The following is a 21,397-nucleotide window of genomic DNA, read 5'->3' on the forward strand; positions in this document are numbered from 1 at the left end:
GTAAATCTGATAGGGTATGATATGAGCACAGTAGAAAGAAATGCAGAGGCTTTATTACGGTAAATGCTCTGAGGAACATGGGTTTAGAAGTAAATGCAGAAAAAATCTAAATATATGGAAGTTTGCTTTGACCATAATACTGCAAGTTACGGATACGTTAAAATATCAAGAAATACTTTCGAAAAAGTATATACTTTCAAATATGTGGGATCAACATTAATAGACCAAAATCATATCTACAAAGATATTAAATGTCAACTGAAAGCAGGGAATTCGTATATGCAATATTAATGAAACAGTAATGTTCAGTTCAAAATATTTTGTTTTCGCAAATCCTGTCGAAGAATTTGAAGCTTAAAATACATAAAATGATAATTATACATGTTGTATTGTGCGGTTGCGAAACGTAGTCGCTTACCTTGAGGGCAGAATGAAGAGTGAGAGTATTTGAAATAAAATCTGAGGTGAATAATCGGACCTAAGAGGGGCAAGAATGGGAAATGGTAGAAACTTTGTAACGTCTTAGGGGCTCATGTGGGAGGGTATGTAGGCAGCATGGAAAAAAAATGAAATCTTTGAGTTTTACGTCCCACGGTTATGCCGGTTAGGCTAAAGGAGACGGTGATAATGAGAGATGAGTGAAATGGTGGAATGAAGAAAGTGGGAGGAAACGGGAGTACCCCGAGAAAACCCACGAGCACGGTGTTTGTCCACCACAAAGTTCACTTGGCGGGGGCTGGGATCGAACCCGGGACCCCAAGCACCAGAGGTGAACGCTTTACCACTGAGCCACCGCGCCCCCTAGGCAGCATGGAAAAAGTAGAAATTCTTTCAGTATTTTAACTAGAAATCCAATTGGAAAAAAGATTATTAGGCAGATCTAGGTTCAGATAGAAGGATTTAGATGGATATCGCAGAAATAGGAATACAAAGTAGAAACTGGATCCAGTTGGCTAGGACAGATGTCAACGGAGAGCTTTTAGGAATGCGGCATTGAACCTCACAATTATTATTGGGGCATATAAATTTAACATTATAGAAGTTAAGAGTATGGAGTTACTACATTCCAGCTGATTTTTGAAAGAGGTAAGAGAAACGATGTGGAAAATTAATCACTAAAATTTTAGCGTAGTTGGGGAAAATCGGTTAAAACTACTTAGGAAGTAAGGAAGTGTAAAAAGTTTATAATTTATTGAAATACAATTAAAATTCCACTTTTATGTCCTTTAAGCTAAAGGAGAGGGACCATTAATGGAAGTGAATGATTATGAAAAGATTGGTGCACTGAAAAATGTGGGAGGAAAATTGAACAAAAAGGGTATTCACGGACACCATGTTGTCTGCCACAAACTTACGTGGCATAGGATCTAACCAAAGAGTTCTTGCACCAGAGTTAAGAGCTGTAACTTACATAAGAACATATTTTTAAAATACCAAGACCTCTTCAGGGGGGAACATTGGAGGTTTTGAAGGGGAGAATGTTCAGCCTTCAGGGAGGAATGTTGGAGGTTGTATATCCACAAGTGTTGAATGTCCAAATACATGTAGTTAAATAGTAATGCAAATTCAATTATCTGGATCACACATTTCCGATGATAAATGAATTGTATCCGATTATTTAAGAAATAACTAACATTGGGCGTCCCTAGCTGATTTTAAATGCTGAAACTGCAGAATTAACTTGATGTTTTATTTTACACATTCTAATAGATAAGTGATTTTGATTCTACATTTGTAAGCAATAGCAAGGTAATGAACAGCGTGAACAACTATGAGTGGAAAGTAGAGTTCAAACTATTAGCGGCAGTGATGCCAATTCCTTCAGAGCCGTTTTCCCTTCACAAGCTTCAGAATTTCCCTTTCCCAGACAAAATTTCCCTTCATCCAAACCGTTCAAGTACTGCATTTAGTAAACGTATTTTTAATCGTTTTCCCTTCCACTCCCTCTCCCCAATCTTATAACCACATACAAGCAGATACCTGACAGCCTTCCTTTGAACTTACGCAGAATTTGAACTTGATTTGTTGTTTAGGTATCTAAGGCGTCGCGATAGAGGAGGCGAGAGGATATGGAAAGGTGTAGGCCAGGACCTATGTTAAAGGTGCAATCTCTGCATTTGCCTGGTGTGACTGAGGAAAAATCCTATAAATACCTCGGCCAGAACGGACAACCTAAATAAATCATAAAAAATATAAAATAAATATTATGTAAATTTAATTTTTATCCTTGATATCATGATAGATTTTAATATTAATGTAACCTAAGGTACAAAGAAAATATTATGTATATATTTGGTATGTACTTACTTAAGAACAGCACTCCCATATTTACTGAAATGAATACGAACAGTTACAAAGAAAACTCTAGCTGCTACTGTCTTTGGCTGTACACGAGGAATGTTCGTAAGCACAATACAAAGTTTGGAGATGCGGAATTCTTAAGAATTTATAGTTCTGTGAGCACAGTCACCAGAAAATTTGTAAACTTACACAAACACACATACACTAATGACCCAGTATTCGCCCATATATACATATTTACATTCACGACACGCAGATTTTCTTCTCTTACATCGATTAATCCTCTTCACAATCAATTTTCTGGTTGGGAAAAACATCTTCTGATTGGGAAAACCAAACTGTTATAATAGTTGGAGTGATAATTTAATCGAGAAATATTTCATCTTATTGCATTGCATTTAATTCAACAATGGGAAGATTAATTTTGATAAAAGATTTTAAATAAGCATTGTTGTAATGTTTCGAATTTAACTGAATATGTTGATCGATGTGTAATGTTGATAAATATTAACGAATGCAAAACAAGATAACTTGTGAGAATTTATGTGAAATATGTGCAACGGATTATGTTTGGAACAAATAGGATGTTGAATTCATACTGAATTTTAATGAGATTAATCAGATACGTAAATATATCTATCAATCTATAAATGATTGAAGAGAGGTTCAAATTTCCCTGCAATATTGAGAGATTACAAGCAATTTCCTTTTTTCCCTTTTCTCCAAAATTTACTCAAAATTTCCCTGCGCCAAGGGAAATTTCCCTTCAATTGGCATCACTGATTAGCGGACTTCTACTATGAACGGATTATCATGAATCAGCTACTTTAGGATCTTCATTATATTATATAATAGTTCAGTGAAGAGCGAATAAAAACGTACAGGAAATAAGCGAAATCTATCTTTGCAGAAGCAAAAACACTTTGAAGTATAGGCATAGGCGCCTGAGCCATGGGGCAAAAGGGGTCACTTGCCCCCCCACTTCCCAGATTGGGGGGGCAAACATAGCATTTTGCCCCTCCCCACTTTCGGGGCACCAAACAATATCCAAAAAGTCTTGTCTTTCAGGGAAAACTACCTCTCAAATACAAAGCACTGAAATAAATTGCTAAGTGTATATCGTATCGTATCGTGTGTGTTTTAATGGTGTCAGGTTTTCATCTATAATATTCAAAATGCATATGCTTGGGTCAAACTTAGTGAACCATACATAGGCAACAGCTGGAAAAGAAAAATTCAAGCTTCTCAGATTTTGGAAAACCATCGATACAAAGAGCATTCTTTTAATGCTAGGTCAGTTTTAAAATGCGCATGTCCAAAACAATGTGGAGGATTAAAACAACTACAGATGGAACAGTTGGTACAATAACCTGTCAATCACATCCTCAGGGTGTCCCGTGCCGCAGTAGAAGAAAGAACATGGTAGAAACGCGAGCTAAGATCAACTTCTGCCGGTGTCTTGTGAAGCCAAAAAAAAAAAAAAAAAAAAAAAGTGTAGGAGGAGGGTGGGCACTTCTGCTATCAAGTGACAGTCCATGTTGACCTGTTTATCTTTTAACTTCCGAACAAAGCAAATATACGGTAAAAGAACCAGTAACATCCTGCTGCCTTGGATTATATTCATACAATTGCACATGTGGATGGAAAGATGGCAAGGCATCATTCTCACTTCCCTCCTTCTCTTTTATCTCCCCTTAGGGTAATCACGTGAAAGAAGTATCTTTATAGTTTTCTAAAAATTTAGACAAGAAAGAATGCAAGAGAGTTGTCATAGTTTTGGGACAGTATGTCTGTATTTCTGTACCATGCGGGTCCGGCTGGTGCTCTTTAATATCGTATCTTAAACTGTGGTGTGTGTTTCAGTCGAGACAAAATGTCTCTCTTGAAGTATTTTAAAAAAATCAGTGGCAGTAGTAGTGTCAGTTCAAAAAGAAGTGGAGAGAACTCCTCACGTATGAGTGCTGCGCAGAGTACACTCGAAACTGGTGAGTCATCTTGTGTCAACAGTGAAGATAGCATTTCTAGTGTAAGTGCGGAATCGAGACCGGGAAGTTCAAATGTCGATAATGTGTCTGACAAACAACAGCTGTTTAACACATCGCACGTAGACAATGATACTATAAAATTGCAAGATATTAGTGCTCCCAATCAACCACGCGATATTTCTTTCCCTCAAGTGTATTTCGGTAAAGTACGCCGATGCTTTCGGGCTTGTTGGTTCGATAACTACCCTTGGCTTCATTGGGATCCATTATCAGAGCGGGTGTTTTGTTTCACTTGCATTAAAGCTACGGAGAAAAATCTTCTTTCGTTTTCAAAAAATATGGACGAAGGGTTTACTAAAAATGGTTTCAAGAACTGGAAAAAAGCACTTGAAAAATTTTCTTGTCACGAAAATTCTCATGTTCACCGAGAAGCAGCATTAAAATTAGTCCTTAGTGAAAAAGTGAACGTGAACAGTAAATTGAACAAACAAATAGCCGAAAATGTGGTGTTTGCGCAAAATGCTCTTCTTAAGGTGATTTCCTCAATTCGCTACCTGGCGAGACAGGGATGTGCTTTACGTGGACATTCTGAGGAAGCAGGAAACTTATACCAGCTTCTGCAGTTGAGAGCAGAGGATTCCGAAGATTTAAGCAAGTGGCTTCTTCGTCGAGATAAATGGCTCGGCCATGACATTCAAAATGAAATTTTAGAACTTCTTGCGCAATTCGTTCTTCGTGGCATAGCATCTGATATTAAACGGCAAAAGTATTTTTCTCTTATTGTTGACGAAACTTCAGACATTTCGCGTCAGGAGTAAGTGAGCTTGTGTATTCGTTATGTAAGTGAAGCATTCGAAGTATACGAGGATTTCATCGGTTTCTATAAAGTAGAAGGAATGGACGCATCTACATTAACAGCAGTGATTACAGATGTGCTTGTACGAATGGATCTATCATTACAAAACTGCAGGGGACAGTGTTATGATGGAGCTAGTAATATGTCCGGTTGTTACTCTGTAGTCCAAGCTAAAATAAAAGAAGTGCAACCAAAGGCGCTTTATATTCACTGTACTGCCCACTCTTTACATTTAGCTTTACAGTGGGCAGCACGACAAATTCCTTGTATTAGAGATGTTCTTGAATTCGTGCGTGCGCTTGTAAATTTAATACGTGACTCACCGAAGCGTTTAGCTAATTTTACGAATATTCAGAAGGGCTTATCGGAAACTAATTACAGTTGTTCTTCAAGTGTCTCGTTGAGACCTTTATGTCCGAACAGATGGACTGTAAAAGCTCTGTCATTTGACAGTGTCCTGAAGAACTACGCGCCGTTATTTGAAACCCTGAAAAATATACATGATGATGATACAAGTACAGGTGGGTCTATCGCTGGTGGCTTGATGCGTAACATGAAGGATTTTAAAACATTTTTCTCCATGGAGGCCGCGAAGATTATATTTGAGCTTTGTGAAGAACTGTGTAAACTTTTACAACATCCTGCTTTGTCTCTTTCTGAGGCTATTGACGCAGCGAAACGAACAAGAGATACTCTCACCAATCTTCGAACAGATGAACATTTTGACAAGGTTTGGACTAATGCTACGACAAAAAGAGAGTTGTTAGGCGTGGAAGAACCAACTCTGCCGCGTCAGCGAAAAATTCCGAGACGACTGGACGATGGCTCTCCAAACCACACTTTTAATGATGTGAAACACTTGTATAAAGTAGAAATCTGGTATAGACTATTGGATATAGTTTGTGGTGAGATCGAAAGACGGTTTGACCAACAGGACGTGAAATCAGCCTTACACACAGAGAAACTTATTGTGAAAGCCGCATGTGATATACAATATGAAGAAGAACTTGAACGAAAGTAGACTTCGAGTTCAGCTAAGAATGTTCCGTGATGTCGTTATAAACGATGCCAGAGATGTTGTTTCAGTGCAAGACGTCGTTGATATCCTAAGTAGCATGGGGAATATGTCATACCTTTTCTCTGAAATTAAAACTTTGTTGCAACTACATTTACTTTTACCCGCTACAACGGCTACTGCTGAAAGAACATTTTCAGCTCTACGTCGATTAAAGACCTATCTTAGAAGCACTATGACTCAGAGTAGACTTAATCATGTTGCTGTTCTTCAGATTCACCAGGAAAGAGTTGACAAATTAAATCTGCGTGATATAGCAAATGAATTCGTATCGAGGACAGAAATCCGCAGAAAAACATTTGGTTGTTTCTGAAGCCACAACTATTGTGTATATGTGGTGTGTTGGGAACTGCGAGTGATAGTGATATAGTTTGTGACTTTTTTAAATGTATAAACAGCTTCTACTGTATCTTAAACATTTCGAACATTTGGTGTTTATATATATTTTTACAAGCTCAGGAAATGATCATTTTCAAGAAAGAAGCCTTAAATTTAAGTAAGTAGTAAACATATTACTTTTTACCATGGTAGAGCAATGCAGTACTTTAGTATATAATTAGTTCGTTCTTGTATAATGCTTTCAAAAGGCAAAATTCATTCCTAATTCGATTAGCAATGGTTGTTCTTATCGCTGTTCATAGTGAAAAATTGTTTTGACTTCTTGTCGAGTATTTTTTGTTGTGAAATTCATCGAATTATCGATGCCTTGTGTGGTAAAAGAATTCCGTGAGGAGTTTTTTTTCCTTGTGTGTGTGTGTGGTGAAATTTCCCAATGTTTTCGGATAATATTCCCATTAAGGTGTCGAAAATTTTAATCAACCGAAAATCACTAGTAATTGAGGTTAGCGCAATTTATTTGCACAATTTAATGTCATTATTATCAGAACATTTATTTACAATAGTGTATTTTCTTCGTTGGGGTATTACGTAGCGCAATTTGGTAATGATCTTGGTTTCCGCTCAAGCGAATCCACTTTCAATGTTTAGAGGGTACAATCGGTCTAAAATGTGAGAAAATGTACTGATAGATTTTCCTGGGTTTTTCCTGTCCCACCAATAGTCTTCCTTCCCGATAGGGCGCTCAACAGTGATCATCTTGTCGTACGAACAGCAATCATGATTGCTGTAGACTACAAATAAAAATAAAAATTGAAGCTATGCTTATCCTCAAAGCCAATGACACAAAGAATGATTATTTTAATAATAATAATAATAATTATTATTATTATTATAAAATTCACTTAATCTTTATTGGCCAATTTTGCCCCCCTACTATTTACATGTCTTAGGCGCCTATGAGTATAGGGTCTACTTGTATTTTATAATCGCGCGTTAAAACCATGGGATAGGTATATGTCTCACACAATATTGATGATTAAAAAGAACGACATTAAAAAGAAATGAAAACAAAACAAAAAAGAGGAAGAAACACCTTACAACTATTCTATTAGGATACTTAACGAGTGAAGGAAACCGATTTTGTAACTCTTAATGTTAGTTCCATCTTGTGACAAGATTAGGAACTACGTAGCGCCAATGAAAGCTACATAATATGAGTTAGGGAATTGAGTGCCATCTCATGTTTTTATTGTGATCTACAAGAATCACACAGTATAAAGGAATTACGCTAAAAATGTCGCACTTCGGAAATAATTTTCTTTTTTTTAAACAAAATTCAAAACTAATTTTCAGAAGTGAACTGAGAACAAACAAGAAGTTTATTCATCTAATTATTTAAGTCGGATTTGTGTACGGTGGTACGTAGCTTGGTTGTTCAAAGCAAATAACTTGTTTATAAATTTAAATTGTAGAAATTAAAAGTTATTATCCTTGTGGTTAAAAATAGAGCGGCCAACATACATATAATGACTGTAAACATACAATCGACTACTAACGTTTTATAAGCTCTAATATATTAAAATAGTTTAATTTTTACTAGATGTGTTTGATTCAGGTAAGTTGATTTGTAACTAAGGAACCCGAAAGGGGTTAGACATCGAAGGCAGACGAGTAGCACCGAGTGCCACAGGCGCAAATGTGGACGTTATTTGAAATCAGTGCTACTTAGGGCCTAATGTACGAGTAGAGTAAAATATGGCCTATGTTTAGCAGAAGGGGTCCACCTTTTTTTCCTAAAAAAAGTTACAATTTTGGTAATTTCTGTTCACATTAGGTTAGTTTAGGTTAAGTTAGATAAGAGGTTAGGGTTAGGTTAGTTTATATTATGTTAGTGTAGGGGTCCAGCATAATTTTCCAAAAAATGATAGAATTTCGCTTATTTCTACTAATATTAGGTTCGTTTAGGTTAGTTCAGGTTAGCTTAGGTTAGGTTACGTTAGGTTAGATTTAGTTACGTTATGTTCAAGGGTGCCCATGTTGTGGTTTCCAAGGGGGAGCAAGTGTAAGCGACGTTTCAAAAATAGTTTCAAATTTTGCTGTAACGAATGTAAGAATTCTATTGGATTTTCGATATTCTGAAATACAATTCCCTCTAGGGGGGGCGAGCGCCCCACCTTGCCCCCCTGATGGGCGCTCTTGGTTATGTTAGGTCTAAGTACTTGCATCATCCATTTCTCCTATAAATTTTGTGCTTTCTACGTGCTTCTGGACCCCTTCTGCTAAACATACTCCTAAAATATGAAAGGTATGAGTGATGTTTCCAAAACTCTAATACATAACAGCATTGTTTATAGCAATTAACAGCAATTAATAGGACAAATTCTCAACATGCTTTTCTTACAATATCATTTAAGACCGATCAGCACAATTCGACCAATTTCCTTGTAAGGTATTTGGACTCCAATTATGAAATATGCTGTAAATATAGGTGGAATTAGCTGATGGGAGGGAATCCAGGCTCTCTCAGAAACTATTTTAACCACCCATAGAATTTTTTACTGGCTGAAAATAATGTGATAAGTTTACCTCAATTCACACAAACCTTTCGAGTTGCATTTGCATTTGACGCATTTAACGGTGATTCTACTTCATCCATCCATCGACTTTTTTCTTTTAATATGTCCTTGGTACCTTGATGTAATAAAAGTAGCTGGACCGCTCTGATACTGGATATGCTTCTGAAATTACGCTACATGACGCTTTTCATTTAAATATTGTAACTCCATTAATATACATTATTTTTTATTGTTTCAATGAAACAATGTTTATTATATTATTTATACATATTGTTGGTAAGGAAGTTTTATTATTATTATTATTATTATTATTATTATTATTATTATTATTATTATTATTATTATTATTATTATTATTATTATTATTATTATTATTACCCTAGTAGCAGAAACAACTTGCAAACCGCTTGTTGTAACCTTGAATTGCAAGTCGGACAAGCTTGGATGCAGCTTGATTGGAAAACGTTCAATCATGCTGCAAGCTGGATTCCAGTAACGAAGTTACATGCGGGGCAACCTTGCATTTAGTGTTCCATTCAAGCTTGACGCAAACGTTATACACGTCAAGGGAAGTCAATAGTCAATGCACGGCAAGTAATGCTATGACGCTCTGCGAAGGGTCTAAAGCCTCACTTGCAAGTACAACAAAAGGCAGATTGTATGAAAGCATGCGTTTCAAGTGCAAGCCTAGAAAGCCAACAGCCAAGCACGCGCCAACTAGCCGAAACCTTTCTTGCTACTAGGGTATTATTATAATATTATTATTATTATTATTATTATTATTATTATTATTATTATTATTATTATTATTATTATTATTATTATTATTATTATTATTATTATTATTATTAGTGAAGGTTGCCAGGCATTGATACCTATAGTATACAGGCGGTTGCCAACTGCCTGTATACTATAGGTATCAATGACAATTCTATGGGTTGCTGATTGACGATATTTTGATCAGGCTCAACCAGTGGCGTATTTAGAATTTTGTTTCGAGTGCTATGAACAACACGGGGAAGCAGGGGGCAATTTGCCCACCTGAGTTTGAGAATTTAATATATTTTAATGGATTGTCTATTTGTATACTAGGAAAGAAACGTTAAACTCGTATGTCGGTGGAGGATCTAACCCTCTGGCAAATCTGAAATGACGTTGAAATGATTCCTGCAAACACGTTGAATATTTTAAATATCATTTCAACTTAACTGATTTCATTTTAGAAAAAACTTGGAAATATTCAGTTTTATCTGTGTACGTTTTTACCTGAAAAAAATATATTGAGACAAGTTGAAGCTGAAATATACTAATTGCAGTTTTAATGGCAAGACTTGTAGGCTGGTGAATCTTATGTGATACGATACAAAAATTTAGCAGTGAATCTAACCTTTTATTCTATTCATAGAAGAGAAAGGAAGCATCCTCTTGACGTACCTAATTTCCCGGGCTACTTATTTCCCCTATTGATTTTCTTTAATTCAAACTTTTATCTCCCTTGTAACTAACCATATAAATATTCCTTCTCTATAATAACTAAAGTTCCGTTATGTTGATATACGTGCAAGTTGGTGTGGAACATCCGTTTCGCATATCAACTTCTCTTAGTTTTGGTGTTACTGACGACGGTCGACTTGAATCACAACTAACAACGGTCGAAAGTATGATAGGAGAAGCGAAAGTAATAACTAAGAAAAAGAAACAGAAGAGTAATAATTAATGAAAGAAAAAAAGGAACACAGTGGAATGAAATTTGACAAATCCAGTATTTCTGAACAGAGAGCAAAAGAAAATGGAAAGTCAATAAAATTCTTAGAAATGGTAATTTATTGTTGTACGTGAAATGCGAAAAACTAACAAATTTTTTTCGGGAAGGGGGCTTGAGTCCGATAGTCCCCTAAATACCCCTGGGCTTAACTATATATTTCAAGATTTAAAATACGATTATTCTTCATTTGTTTTGGAGATTATGAACTGCTGCTGGTAATTTAATTTTTCAGAATTGTCATCCCTAGTGATTTGAGTCTTCAAGACTTAATGTGACTCAAAGTTGAAACCATATTTGCCTGCGGTTGATGTTAACGATGGAAAAACATCACTACGCTAAGAAGGCTCATTACGTAATACACGAATATTACAAGAGTTGTCTAATATTTAGTACAAAGCATTGAATATATTAATTAATCATCAACTTGTCTTTAATCCTTTGAAAATACAAGTTATTCACACCTTTAAGTCACTTTTTTACTCTGTCCAAATCCTTCATTCATTATAATCAATCATTTCATCGATTTTATTGAATGATTGTTTCAAATTTTATAATCATTTTTCACCTGCTCGATTTCATTGAATGATTGTTTCAAATTTTATAATCATTTTCCACCCATTTCTAGTTTCTACCTGATCTAGATTTATCCAAAATACGCATAAACAGGAAATCATTTTTATATACCGGGTGTTTCAGATAAAACGTCCAGTGCTTTATAAATCACAAAGATAAAAGCATAAAACAAAAGTGAAATAGTTAAATGTCAGAGAGCGCACCGAATAAAATATTCTGCTCGTCCCGGAGGGCCCCTTTCATAGGACTACGAGGGATCTAATTAAAATTATAAATAACAAAGTATGTAATATTCTGTGTATGTCATTAAAAAGATCGTTGAAAAGAAAACTTTTATAGGAAAACAATTCTGTGGGAACATTGTTTTCGAAATACCCACTATTTAATTGTGAATTTCAGCAGAGTCAAATGAAACCTTCAGTGGTTAAAATCACTAACGGATGGAGATAAAAGAATGAAACAAAAAATGAAATAGGAGAATGTCAGAAGGTAAATCAAATTGAGTTCTCTGCTACCACATATGGCTTCTTCTCATAGGACCCCAGAGCCACTCAAAAAGTTTTAATTGTAAGGAATGTAAATTGATACTTCATTGAAAGAATCATAGAAAACATACAACATAATAGGAAGAACTTTTCTCGTGGAGCACTGTGTACGAAATGGCCCCCAATTAACTGTGTCATCTTATATGTTCATTGTGAAACGTATCGAGTTTTTTCTTTTATTTATTATTTTTGTTATCAGAATATGTAATCAGATGAATCAGTATCTTGGTTGTGGCTGAAACATAACTATGGTCTATAGTGGAATATTTATAATATGAATCGTTTCATTACTCAGTAGTTAAGGAAATAAACTAAAATCTGTACTGACTTCCTTGTGGTGGTCCACAGTAATTGATATTATTTAGAAATCCCCAGATTTTTGGGAACATCGCTCATACTTTCGATATTTTACTCTACCTTTAGTTACATTGACCTCAAATAACGTCCAGTCTTGCGTCTGTGGCACTTCCAATTCCATATACAAGCTTATGCCTTTATCTTCCACACTATCCTTGAAGTTCTCTAATTGTCTCCTAGTCCCTTTCTACAAGCCTAGACAGTCATCCACACACCTACAAACATGATCAAGGTCTTACCCCCTTCTTCTTTCATCTTTTTCTCCCATTTGTTCATAATTATTTCTGCCAGTACTGGGCTCACCCTCGAACCTATACTGATTTATTTTCTTATTTTTACCACTTTCTTCCCTATTATACAATAACAGTTTTCTCATATTACCTTCGAAGCCTTAACTACCTTCTCTTTTGTCCATCCTTTTATACTATTACTTCTCATCTCTTCCTCTATGACCCTTATTATCGTTTCTCTACTGAGGCTCGGGAACATAGCTTCAACCAGGGGCGGATTGGGTATATTAGGGCCTAGACCGCGGTTATCAAGGATGGCCCTCAGTCCATTCCAATTTCTAAAATACCGTATAATGAACATCTGTGATGAACCATCGCGTTATGCAGTTGTAAATTCGTTGTTACTTGGTAGTTTTTGCAAGCTATGATTTATCATTGGTTATTGAAAATTTGATGTCACAGCAGGTTTTAATCAAACAGCAAAGCACAGGATTTCCAGAAACATAAACTGTGGAGAGAATATTTTATAATTATTATTGTATTGCCATATAGTAGCTGAAACAGTAAACAAATAATAGCGAATAACTTTTGACTGTGGAACGAACACGACAGTTTTACTGAAAGTGGAAAACACTGCTTAAACACTGAACAACTAATAATTTTAAAAAGTTAAGATTCTTTTCAGTTCAGATGATGAATTGCAGAGTCCCTGAATAACTTCGTCCACGGACACTAAACTTAACATGTCTGTTTCCATACTCATTAGTAAAAACTTGTCCAAAACGGCTGCAGACGAATTAGCTCTGAGATTTGTTACAACTTCAACTTTGAGAAGCACCTTTCACATGTCACTTGTGTGCATGGTAAAGACAACGCATATTTATATACAAGGTATAAATTATTAAAACAACTAGATTGACATAGAAATTGATACAAAATTTTCCTTGCACATGACAAAAAAATTTACACAATGTGTTTTCACCATTATTACCACTCTTGCCGTGAATACCGTCCAAAGATTTCCATCTCGCATAACAGGCTCAGATACATAATCATCATCATCATCTTCTACGGATTCAGGGGCATCATTCTCCTCAGGATCATCAAAAAGGAGAACGTTTTGTGACAGAGTGCCATATAAGACAGAGAACTGCTGGAGCTCTTTGCATGTTTCTTACTGTTTTATATTTAGTTTTTCTCAAGAACTCTGAAAGCTTCTGCAGGCACACCTCTTCTTGATTTCCAAAAAGTGCTTGGGATCCAGCATTTGTAGTTAAGATAGTTCAGGATTCAGATATTTGAAGTCCTGGCTGCTGAAATCTATCACTGACACATGTAGCAGCCGTATTCAGAATTTCGTTGAAGCTTTTTATTCTGAATAAATCATAAAATTATTTTCATTTAAGTTCTTCCTCAGTTCATCTGCAGCAAGCTTTCCTGGTATTTTCTGCTTTTGAATTCTTCAATCTTCCATTTCTGTCTGTACACCAGATTGCGCAAGCTGTTGATTTATCTTCTCACAAAATATTTTTGTATTTTCGTAAAGCATTAAACAAACATATTTTTGCCTCTATTTTTTTTCTAAATCTGCTGATGCAAATTGTCTACAACTCTCCAAGGCGTAAGATAATCCAATCCGTGACATTGCAGGTATTTTGAAACATGCTCCGTTTCTGTAAACAAGTTCTGATACACAGAGCACATCATTATGGTGTTAAATTCTGTCCATTTATTCAGCAAATTTTGATTTCGCATCAAAACGCATGTCCTGTACAACATCATTGAGAATTAATAGAAATGTAAGAAATCTTGATGACGATGGACAGTCGTCCTCGTCTTGGCTTCCTGTTTTGTAGCGAAACTCGTTAGTGTCAACTATAGCATTCAATGCCTTGTTTCTGCTCCATCATCGTGTTGCATCAACTTTTTGAAGTTTTCGTAGTCTGTCATGTCGCTTGTAGCTTGCATCAATCATTTCCTTCCAAGCATCCACTCTTTTGTAGGTTTCAGACCGGAACACAGCACCGGTTTGAACAAGTTTGCAGCTTCTGGGATCTGCTCAGTCAAACTTGTTATAACCAAATTAAGAGCATGGGACATGCAGTGGGTGTAAATTATTTTAGGATTATCCTTTTCCAGTAACGCTTTAACTGCTTTATAGTATCCATTTAAGTTAGCAGCTACATCAAAAGAGCAACCTACAATATCAAACATCGAAACGTTGTTGGCAAAGAGTACTGTTTTGATTTCATTATGAGTTCCTTGTCCTGTAGTGTCACTGTTTATCACAACTGCTAACAGGCTCTCAAATACTTGACCGTTTATAAAGTAGCGAATTACTATAGCCAGCTGATTAAGCACTGAAACATCTTGGTCAGAATCAACCATTATGCTGAAAATACCCGCTTTCCTGACGTCTTCCACTGTTTTCTTCTGCGATAACTGTTCAATAACACGAATTAGTTTATTGATAAAAGTTTTTGATAGAAAAATCTTTAGCGATCCTCTTCCCAGACCTTTCAGATTCCCACGACGTTGCTGCCGTGCCTTTCGTTGTTTACTGAGTGAACTTCCTTAACATGCTCTTTCAGTACAGCATAATATATTCAGCAACTAAAAAAACAACTCCCGTAGTTGATAGTTCCCGCCGTTGATATTTCTGTTATCCATTTCTACAAGTACTGCTGATATGCCTTGGATATTTTTACCGGCACCACGTGATCAAAACACTTCTGTGACGTAACGTGAATCAACCTAATACAGCAGATGCAAAAATAATAGGAGTTATGCAGAGTCGTTCCGACACGTGATTAGTGCCATACTAAAGAGTTCGACAAACATATGTTTCCTGCAAAAGTCAGGCCTTTAGTATAACGCTAATCATACGTCAAAACAACTCTGCATTAGGCGGAATAACTAAGGAAGAGGCATTGCTTACTGCAGGGCTACCTACGTCTATTCTGAGTAGGCCCTACTCTAAAACGTCATGCATTGTCTTCTGATTAGCAATCACGTTATTTTGGGTCTACTGTAGTAATTAACTGCATCATTATCTTCAATCTCGTACTTTATTAAGATTATCGTCTACTGGACATGATTGTGATAGAACACTTTTATTCCAGAGCTGGATAGAATTATTGTATTTATGCTGACGAAAAACATTCCATGTCAATACTGTAGCATAAGCTCCAGCGGATAATTCTAAAAACGAAGCATGTTGTTTTCTTCTAAATAAACTTGATATTTTCACTATGCAAAAGTAAATAAATTTTTAAAAATGCGCTGTTTTTCTATTTTTGAGTTATCAAATATAGACCTAAAAGATGTGTTAACATCCATAAAGGACCAATCAGCCCATGGTTAAATATGGGCCCAGCTACAAACCAGGACCCAGTCTTCAACGATGAAAGGGCCCAACTGCCCAACATAATGAAAAAAGGTCCAGGGCCCCAACTGCTCAATGTAACGAAAGAAGGGTCCGGACCACCCAATATAATGAAAGACTGCCGAACATAATGAAAAAGGGTCCAGAGGCCCAACTTCCCAACAATGAAAAATGCCCAGGGCCCCAACTGCTCAATGTTATGAAAGAAGAGCTACAGCTGCCCAATGTATTGACAGAATGCCTCAAGGACCCAGGCACAAACTAAATCACAGTTTCCAATAATAAAAGACCATAGTGAAAGATGGGCCTAGCCACAAATCCAGTGACAAAAGGACCCTATTCAAAAAGTTAACTTACCGATGGAAGGATTGAAGAAGAGTGTGTGTGTGTTGACAGCATAATTACCAATGATCTACCGAATTATTTAGTTTTCTTCTGTTTTAGTTTTCTCTCTTTTTCTTTCTTTATTGTTTTAATTACTTTTTTACCGACAGTCAGTCAGCCCCTGGCTTTAACATCAAGACTGATCATAGGTGTTCCACCTCCACTAAGATCCACTCTCCTGAACACTTCCTTGGCTTCTCCTGTGTTCTTCACTCTGCTCGATTCTTGTTCTCTTATGCTTTCACAAATCTCCTTCAACTCCTTCTCTATTGGCTCCCAGTAGTTCTCTCTACAGTCTAGTACGGGTCTAAGCTTCACCTCTTTCTTGTGTAATTTTGGGAAACCTTTCATTTTTGGTATCCTTCTTTGTATTTTTATCCATTTCTTGAAACCCCTTCTTTCTTTCATTACTTTCTTCAATAGATCCTCTTCCTTCATGGCCTTATCCCCAATAACTTCATATGTATCGTCACATAAATCTTCAGTATCTTCTTGTACCATTCTTTCTCCATAATTACCACTGCTCCACCTTTGTCTGCCTGTTCTATTACTATGTCCCTGCTACCTCTCAACATCATAAAACCCTTGTTTTTTCTTCCTTCTTCAAATTCTCTTTACTCCTTTTGTATGTTTTGTCAAACTTTAATTTTGTAGTTATAGAACCAAGATATTTTATATTTTTCAGTGTACAATACATAAATAATTTAAATCTTAGACCGTACATTATTGCAAACCTAACTCCTGGTTGGAAAAAGGGCACATAGCACACTTAACTCTAATTAAAACGACATTTTTTGAAGATCACACATTACAAATAAAAGTAAGTAGTTATTAAAAACAATTACGATAAAACATGAAGTCAATTATTTATATATTGCAGGTTATCATTGTTGAAAAATTTGAAGGCTCAATATCTCAAAAGCAGCTTTCGTCTTATGTGCCCTTTTTCCGGATGACGCCTTAATTCTAGTTATCTAATGTTTTCAACAACGAAACCACTTACTATAGTACACAAATCCGACTTAAGTAATTAGATGAATGCTTACTTTATTGTAATTTTTATTTTTACTTCTCAGTTCACCCTTGAAAACTAAATTGCAATTTTCAGAAAAATAAAATTACTTTTTGTCGTTATTTGGGGGCGCGGTGGCTCAGTGGTAGAGCGTTCATCTCTGGTGTTTGGGGTCCCGGGTTCGATCCCAGCCCCCACTAAGTGAACTTTGTGGTGGACAAACATCGTGCTCGTGGATTTTCTCGGGGTTCTCCCGTTTCCTCCCACTTTCTTCATTCCACCATTTTCACTCATCTCTCATAATCACCGTCTCCTTTAGCCTAACCGGCATAACCATGGGACGTAAAACTCAAAGATTTCATTTTCATTTTTTTCCGCGTTATTCGTCTATCCTGTGTGGTTCTTGTAACTCACCATGAGTACACGAGATGGCACTTAATTCAATGACTCGTATTACGAAGCTTTCACTGTCATGACATAGTTTCTAATTTTCTCACAAGATGGAACTTACGTTGTAAGTTCCTAAATCGGGAATAGTTGCAAGGTGTTTCTTCCTCTTTGTTATTTTTATTTTCCTTTCTTTTTGATGTTGTCCCTTTTAATCATTAATGTTATATGAGACATGGATTTATTCCATAATTTTAACATGGGATTAAATTACAAACTCCAAAATGTTCTTCGTTCTGCAAAGATAGATTTCATTGTTAATATTTCCTTTACTTTCTCATTTTATTTTGGACGAACTGTAATATAATGAAGATTCCAGCGTAGGTGATTCATGATATTCCGTTTATAGTAGAAGTCCGCTAGTAGTTTCAACTCCACCCCTCACTCATAATCGGTTACACCGTTCATTTCCTCACTACTGCTTACAAATGCAGAATCAAAATCACTCATTTATTAGAACGTGTATATACAATAAAACACCAAGTAATTATATATTCTGTTGTCCATAACACTTAAAATTGGCTTGGTACGCCCAAGTGTAAAGTAAGTTTTTTCTTAAATATTCGAGTACAATTTATTTATTCATCGTAAATGTAAAAAAAAAAATGAAATCTTTGAGTTTTACGTCCCACGGTATGCCGGTTAGGCTAAAGGAGATGGTGATGAGTAATGAATGAAATGGTGGAATGAAGAAAGTGGGAGGAAACGGGAGAACCCCGAGAAAACCGACGCACACGGTGTTTGTCCACCACAAAGTTCACTCGGACCCGGGACCCCAAGCACCAGAGGTGAACGGTCTACCATTGAGTCATCGTAAATGTGTGATCCAGATAACTGAGTTTGCATTGCTATTTAATTACATGTATTTAGATATTCAATAGTTGTGGATATGCAAGCAGGGTGATGTTGATTGGCAACAGAACATTTTCAGAGCTGTACTTTAAAAATTTCCTAATAATTGTCATCTCCAACCCTCATTCCCAATCCATAACTACGGTCTTGATTTTAAAATGTTCTTCTTATGTAAGTTACAGGGATTCATGGTTCGATTCTAGACCATTGGGTTTGTGGCAGACAACACCGTGTCTGTGGATACCGTCATTGTCCCTCTCTCCTCCCACATTTTCAGTGCACAAATCCTTTTATAACCATTAATTATCCCTCTCTTTTAGCTTAAAGGATACAAAACTAGACATAGAAGTAGAAATTTTATTTTATTTCTATAAATTAAACCTTTTTAGACTTTTCTCACTTCCTAAGCAGTTTTAATCAATTTTCTCTTATCCCTTTAAAACTTTAACGACAATATTTTAAGATCATTCCTCTTATTGACACCCTCTGGACCACACTATATCACATACCTTTACATTTCTATTAAGTACAAAACTAACAGTATTATGAAACTTACATAATTGTGTAAAAGATTCTAAGATTCATAGTCTGAAATGTAGGAGTACTTATAAGTATTTCAAGTATAGACCAGAAAAAAAATTAGTAAAGAAAAGGTAGAGAGAATATTAACAACGAAATCAATCTTTCTCCCAGCGCTACAAAATTCGCGAAACTGGTAGGTACGCATTTACCAGTCAAATCTCGTAATTAATATACATATCCAGTGGCGTATTTAGGGGGGGCTTCCGGGCTTAAGCCCCCCCCACATGAAATCTTACTTACTATAGTAAAGTATATGAAATATCTTGCACAATTTTCAGATTTTCATGCAAAGCCCCCCCCCCCGAAACTTAGCAAAGCCCTCCCCGAAACAAAATCGTAAATACGCCACTGTACATATCCCTACTTCTGATGTGAGTAACAGGCAGTCTCTTAACATTAAAAACCTCTTAATAAGGTGGAATAATAAATCCATACTCTGAACTTTCATATTGTTCAATTTTTATGACCCAATAATAATATGACCCAAAAGCTCTCCATTGTTTCACAACCGTGTAATACAAAGGCATAATTATAATTTAATATATTTCAACCCTTTTCTTCTTTAACAGGATTCGCGAAGACAAAAGATTTTGAACTGAATAATACTGATGCATTGTTACTGCATATACGAATTCCCTGCTTTGAATCGCCATTTAGTTTCATCGTGGATATGCTTTTGGTCTGTTAATATTGATTCTAACTAACTAAATTTATGGCTTATGGAACTCAGAGATTCAATGTCGCGTCCACAAAAGCTCTCCACTGACTTCTATCCTTAGCCAACTAGATCTAGTTTCTACCTTGTATTTCTATTTAATCCATCTGAATATCGCAACAAGATCTGTCTTAATATTGTCCTCCTATCTCCAACTAGGTCTTCCTAATGGTCGTTTTCTGACTGGACTTCCAGTTAAACAGTGAAAGCGTTCATACTTTCTTCCATTCTGACTACATGATCTGCCTACCTGAGCCTCCTAGATTTGATGACTAACAATGTTTGGTGAGCGGTATAAATTGTGTAGTTCCTCGTTATGAAGTTTTCGCCATTCCTCATCCCCATTCTAATACGACGCGGCATACATACGTGATCAGGTTCTAGTAGAATAGAACTATGTTCTAACGAATTTACTAACTCTATGGACTATGGAACTCGGATGTTCAATGCCGTGTGCACAAAAGCTAAGCATTGATTTCTATCCTTAGGCAACTGGATCCAATTTCTACTTTGTATTCCCATTTCTGCGGAATCCATTTTAATATTGTCCTCCCATCTAAACCTAGGCCTTCCTAATCGTCATTTTTCGGTTGGACTTCCAGTTAAATCTTCTAAAGCGTTCCACTTTCTTTCATTCTGGCTACATGACATGCTCATCTGAGCACCCTCGATTTCAAGACCCTAACGATGTTTGGTAAACTGTATAAATTATAAAGTTTCATCAATTCCGGTTTTTCTTGGGGCTGAATATTTGTCTAAGGATCTTGTTTTCAAATACTTTCAGTGTGCGTTTTTCCCTCAGAGTAAGCGACCATGTTTAGCAACCATAGAGAACAATATACATGACTATCATTTTATATATTCCTCGACAGAATCCGCGAGTACAGGAGATTTTGAACTGAATAATAACATGAATTCCCTGCTTTTAGTCGACATTTAATTTCTTTGTGAAAATGTTTTTTGTCTATTAATATTGATCCTAGACATAACCATGTTCTATTCGATAATAAAAATTCCGGCACTATTAACAGAAGCTGACACTTTACTTTTCTTTCTAGGTTGACCAAGGTTGAGGTTACTTATCTTTCTAGGCTGAGGTTATTTATGGAAAGATGAAAAGGGTATGTAAATTCTTCATAAAGATAGGAGCACAACTCTTCGTTTTACGTAAGGAAAGGATACCTATATTAGTGATAGTAAAAAAAGATAAAGTTACCTTCATTGCAGTAGTTGTACTTTATCTAAAACACATTTGTTTAATATGTCAGAATTGTATGTTTAATTGGTTATTAAATATATTTGCATTAGAGATGTATTTTATCAGATATAAAATTAGTTCGATGTAAACATTTCTAATTGCATGCTTATTTGCATGTATTTCAGTCTAATTTCTCATCCATCACTGATTAGTCTAGAGT

The 21,397-nt window shown here is 35.9% G+C and overlaps 2 protein-coding genes across 2 annotated transcripts; both read left to right on the forward strand.

The window, feature by feature from the left end:
• The first annotated feature begins 4,174 nt into the window (after positions 1-4,174).
• On the forward strand, positions 4,175-5,104 carry LOC145665988 (zinc finger MYM-type protein 1-like). Its single transcript, XM_081733093.1, has one exon. The coding sequence runs from the start codon at positions 4,175-4,177 to the stop codon at positions 5,102-5,104; it is 930 nt and encodes a 309-aa protein (XP_081589219.1).
• A 78-nt stretch (positions 5,105-5,182) lies between these two features.
• LOC145665989 (zinc finger MYM-type protein 1-like) lies at positions 5,183-6,163 on the forward strand. The gene has a single exon (XM_081733095.1). The coding sequence runs from the start codon at positions 5,183-5,185 to the stop codon at positions 6,161-6,163; it is 981 nt and encodes a 326-aa protein (XP_081589221.1).
• The last annotated feature ends 15,234 nt before the right edge of the window (positions 6,164-21,397 follow it).

This window comes from Thermobia domestica, chromosome 12 (assembly GCF_964235325.1).
Source record: "Thermobia domestica chromosome 12, izTheDome1.hap1.1, whole genome shotgun sequence".
NCBI lineage: Eukaryota > Metazoa > Arthropoda > Insecta > Zygentoma > Lepismatidae > Thermobia > Thermobia domestica.

What these genes read in the sequence shown, in the direction of transcription:
- LOC145665988 (XM_081733093.1), top strand. Translation starts at nt 4,175, where the DNA reads ATGTCTCTCTTGAAGTATTTTAAAAAAATCAGTGGCAGTAGTAGTGTC.
- LOC145665989 (XM_081733095.1), top strand. Translation starts at nt 5,183, where the DNA reads ATGGACGCATCTACATTAACAGCAGTGATTACAGATGTGCTTGTACGA.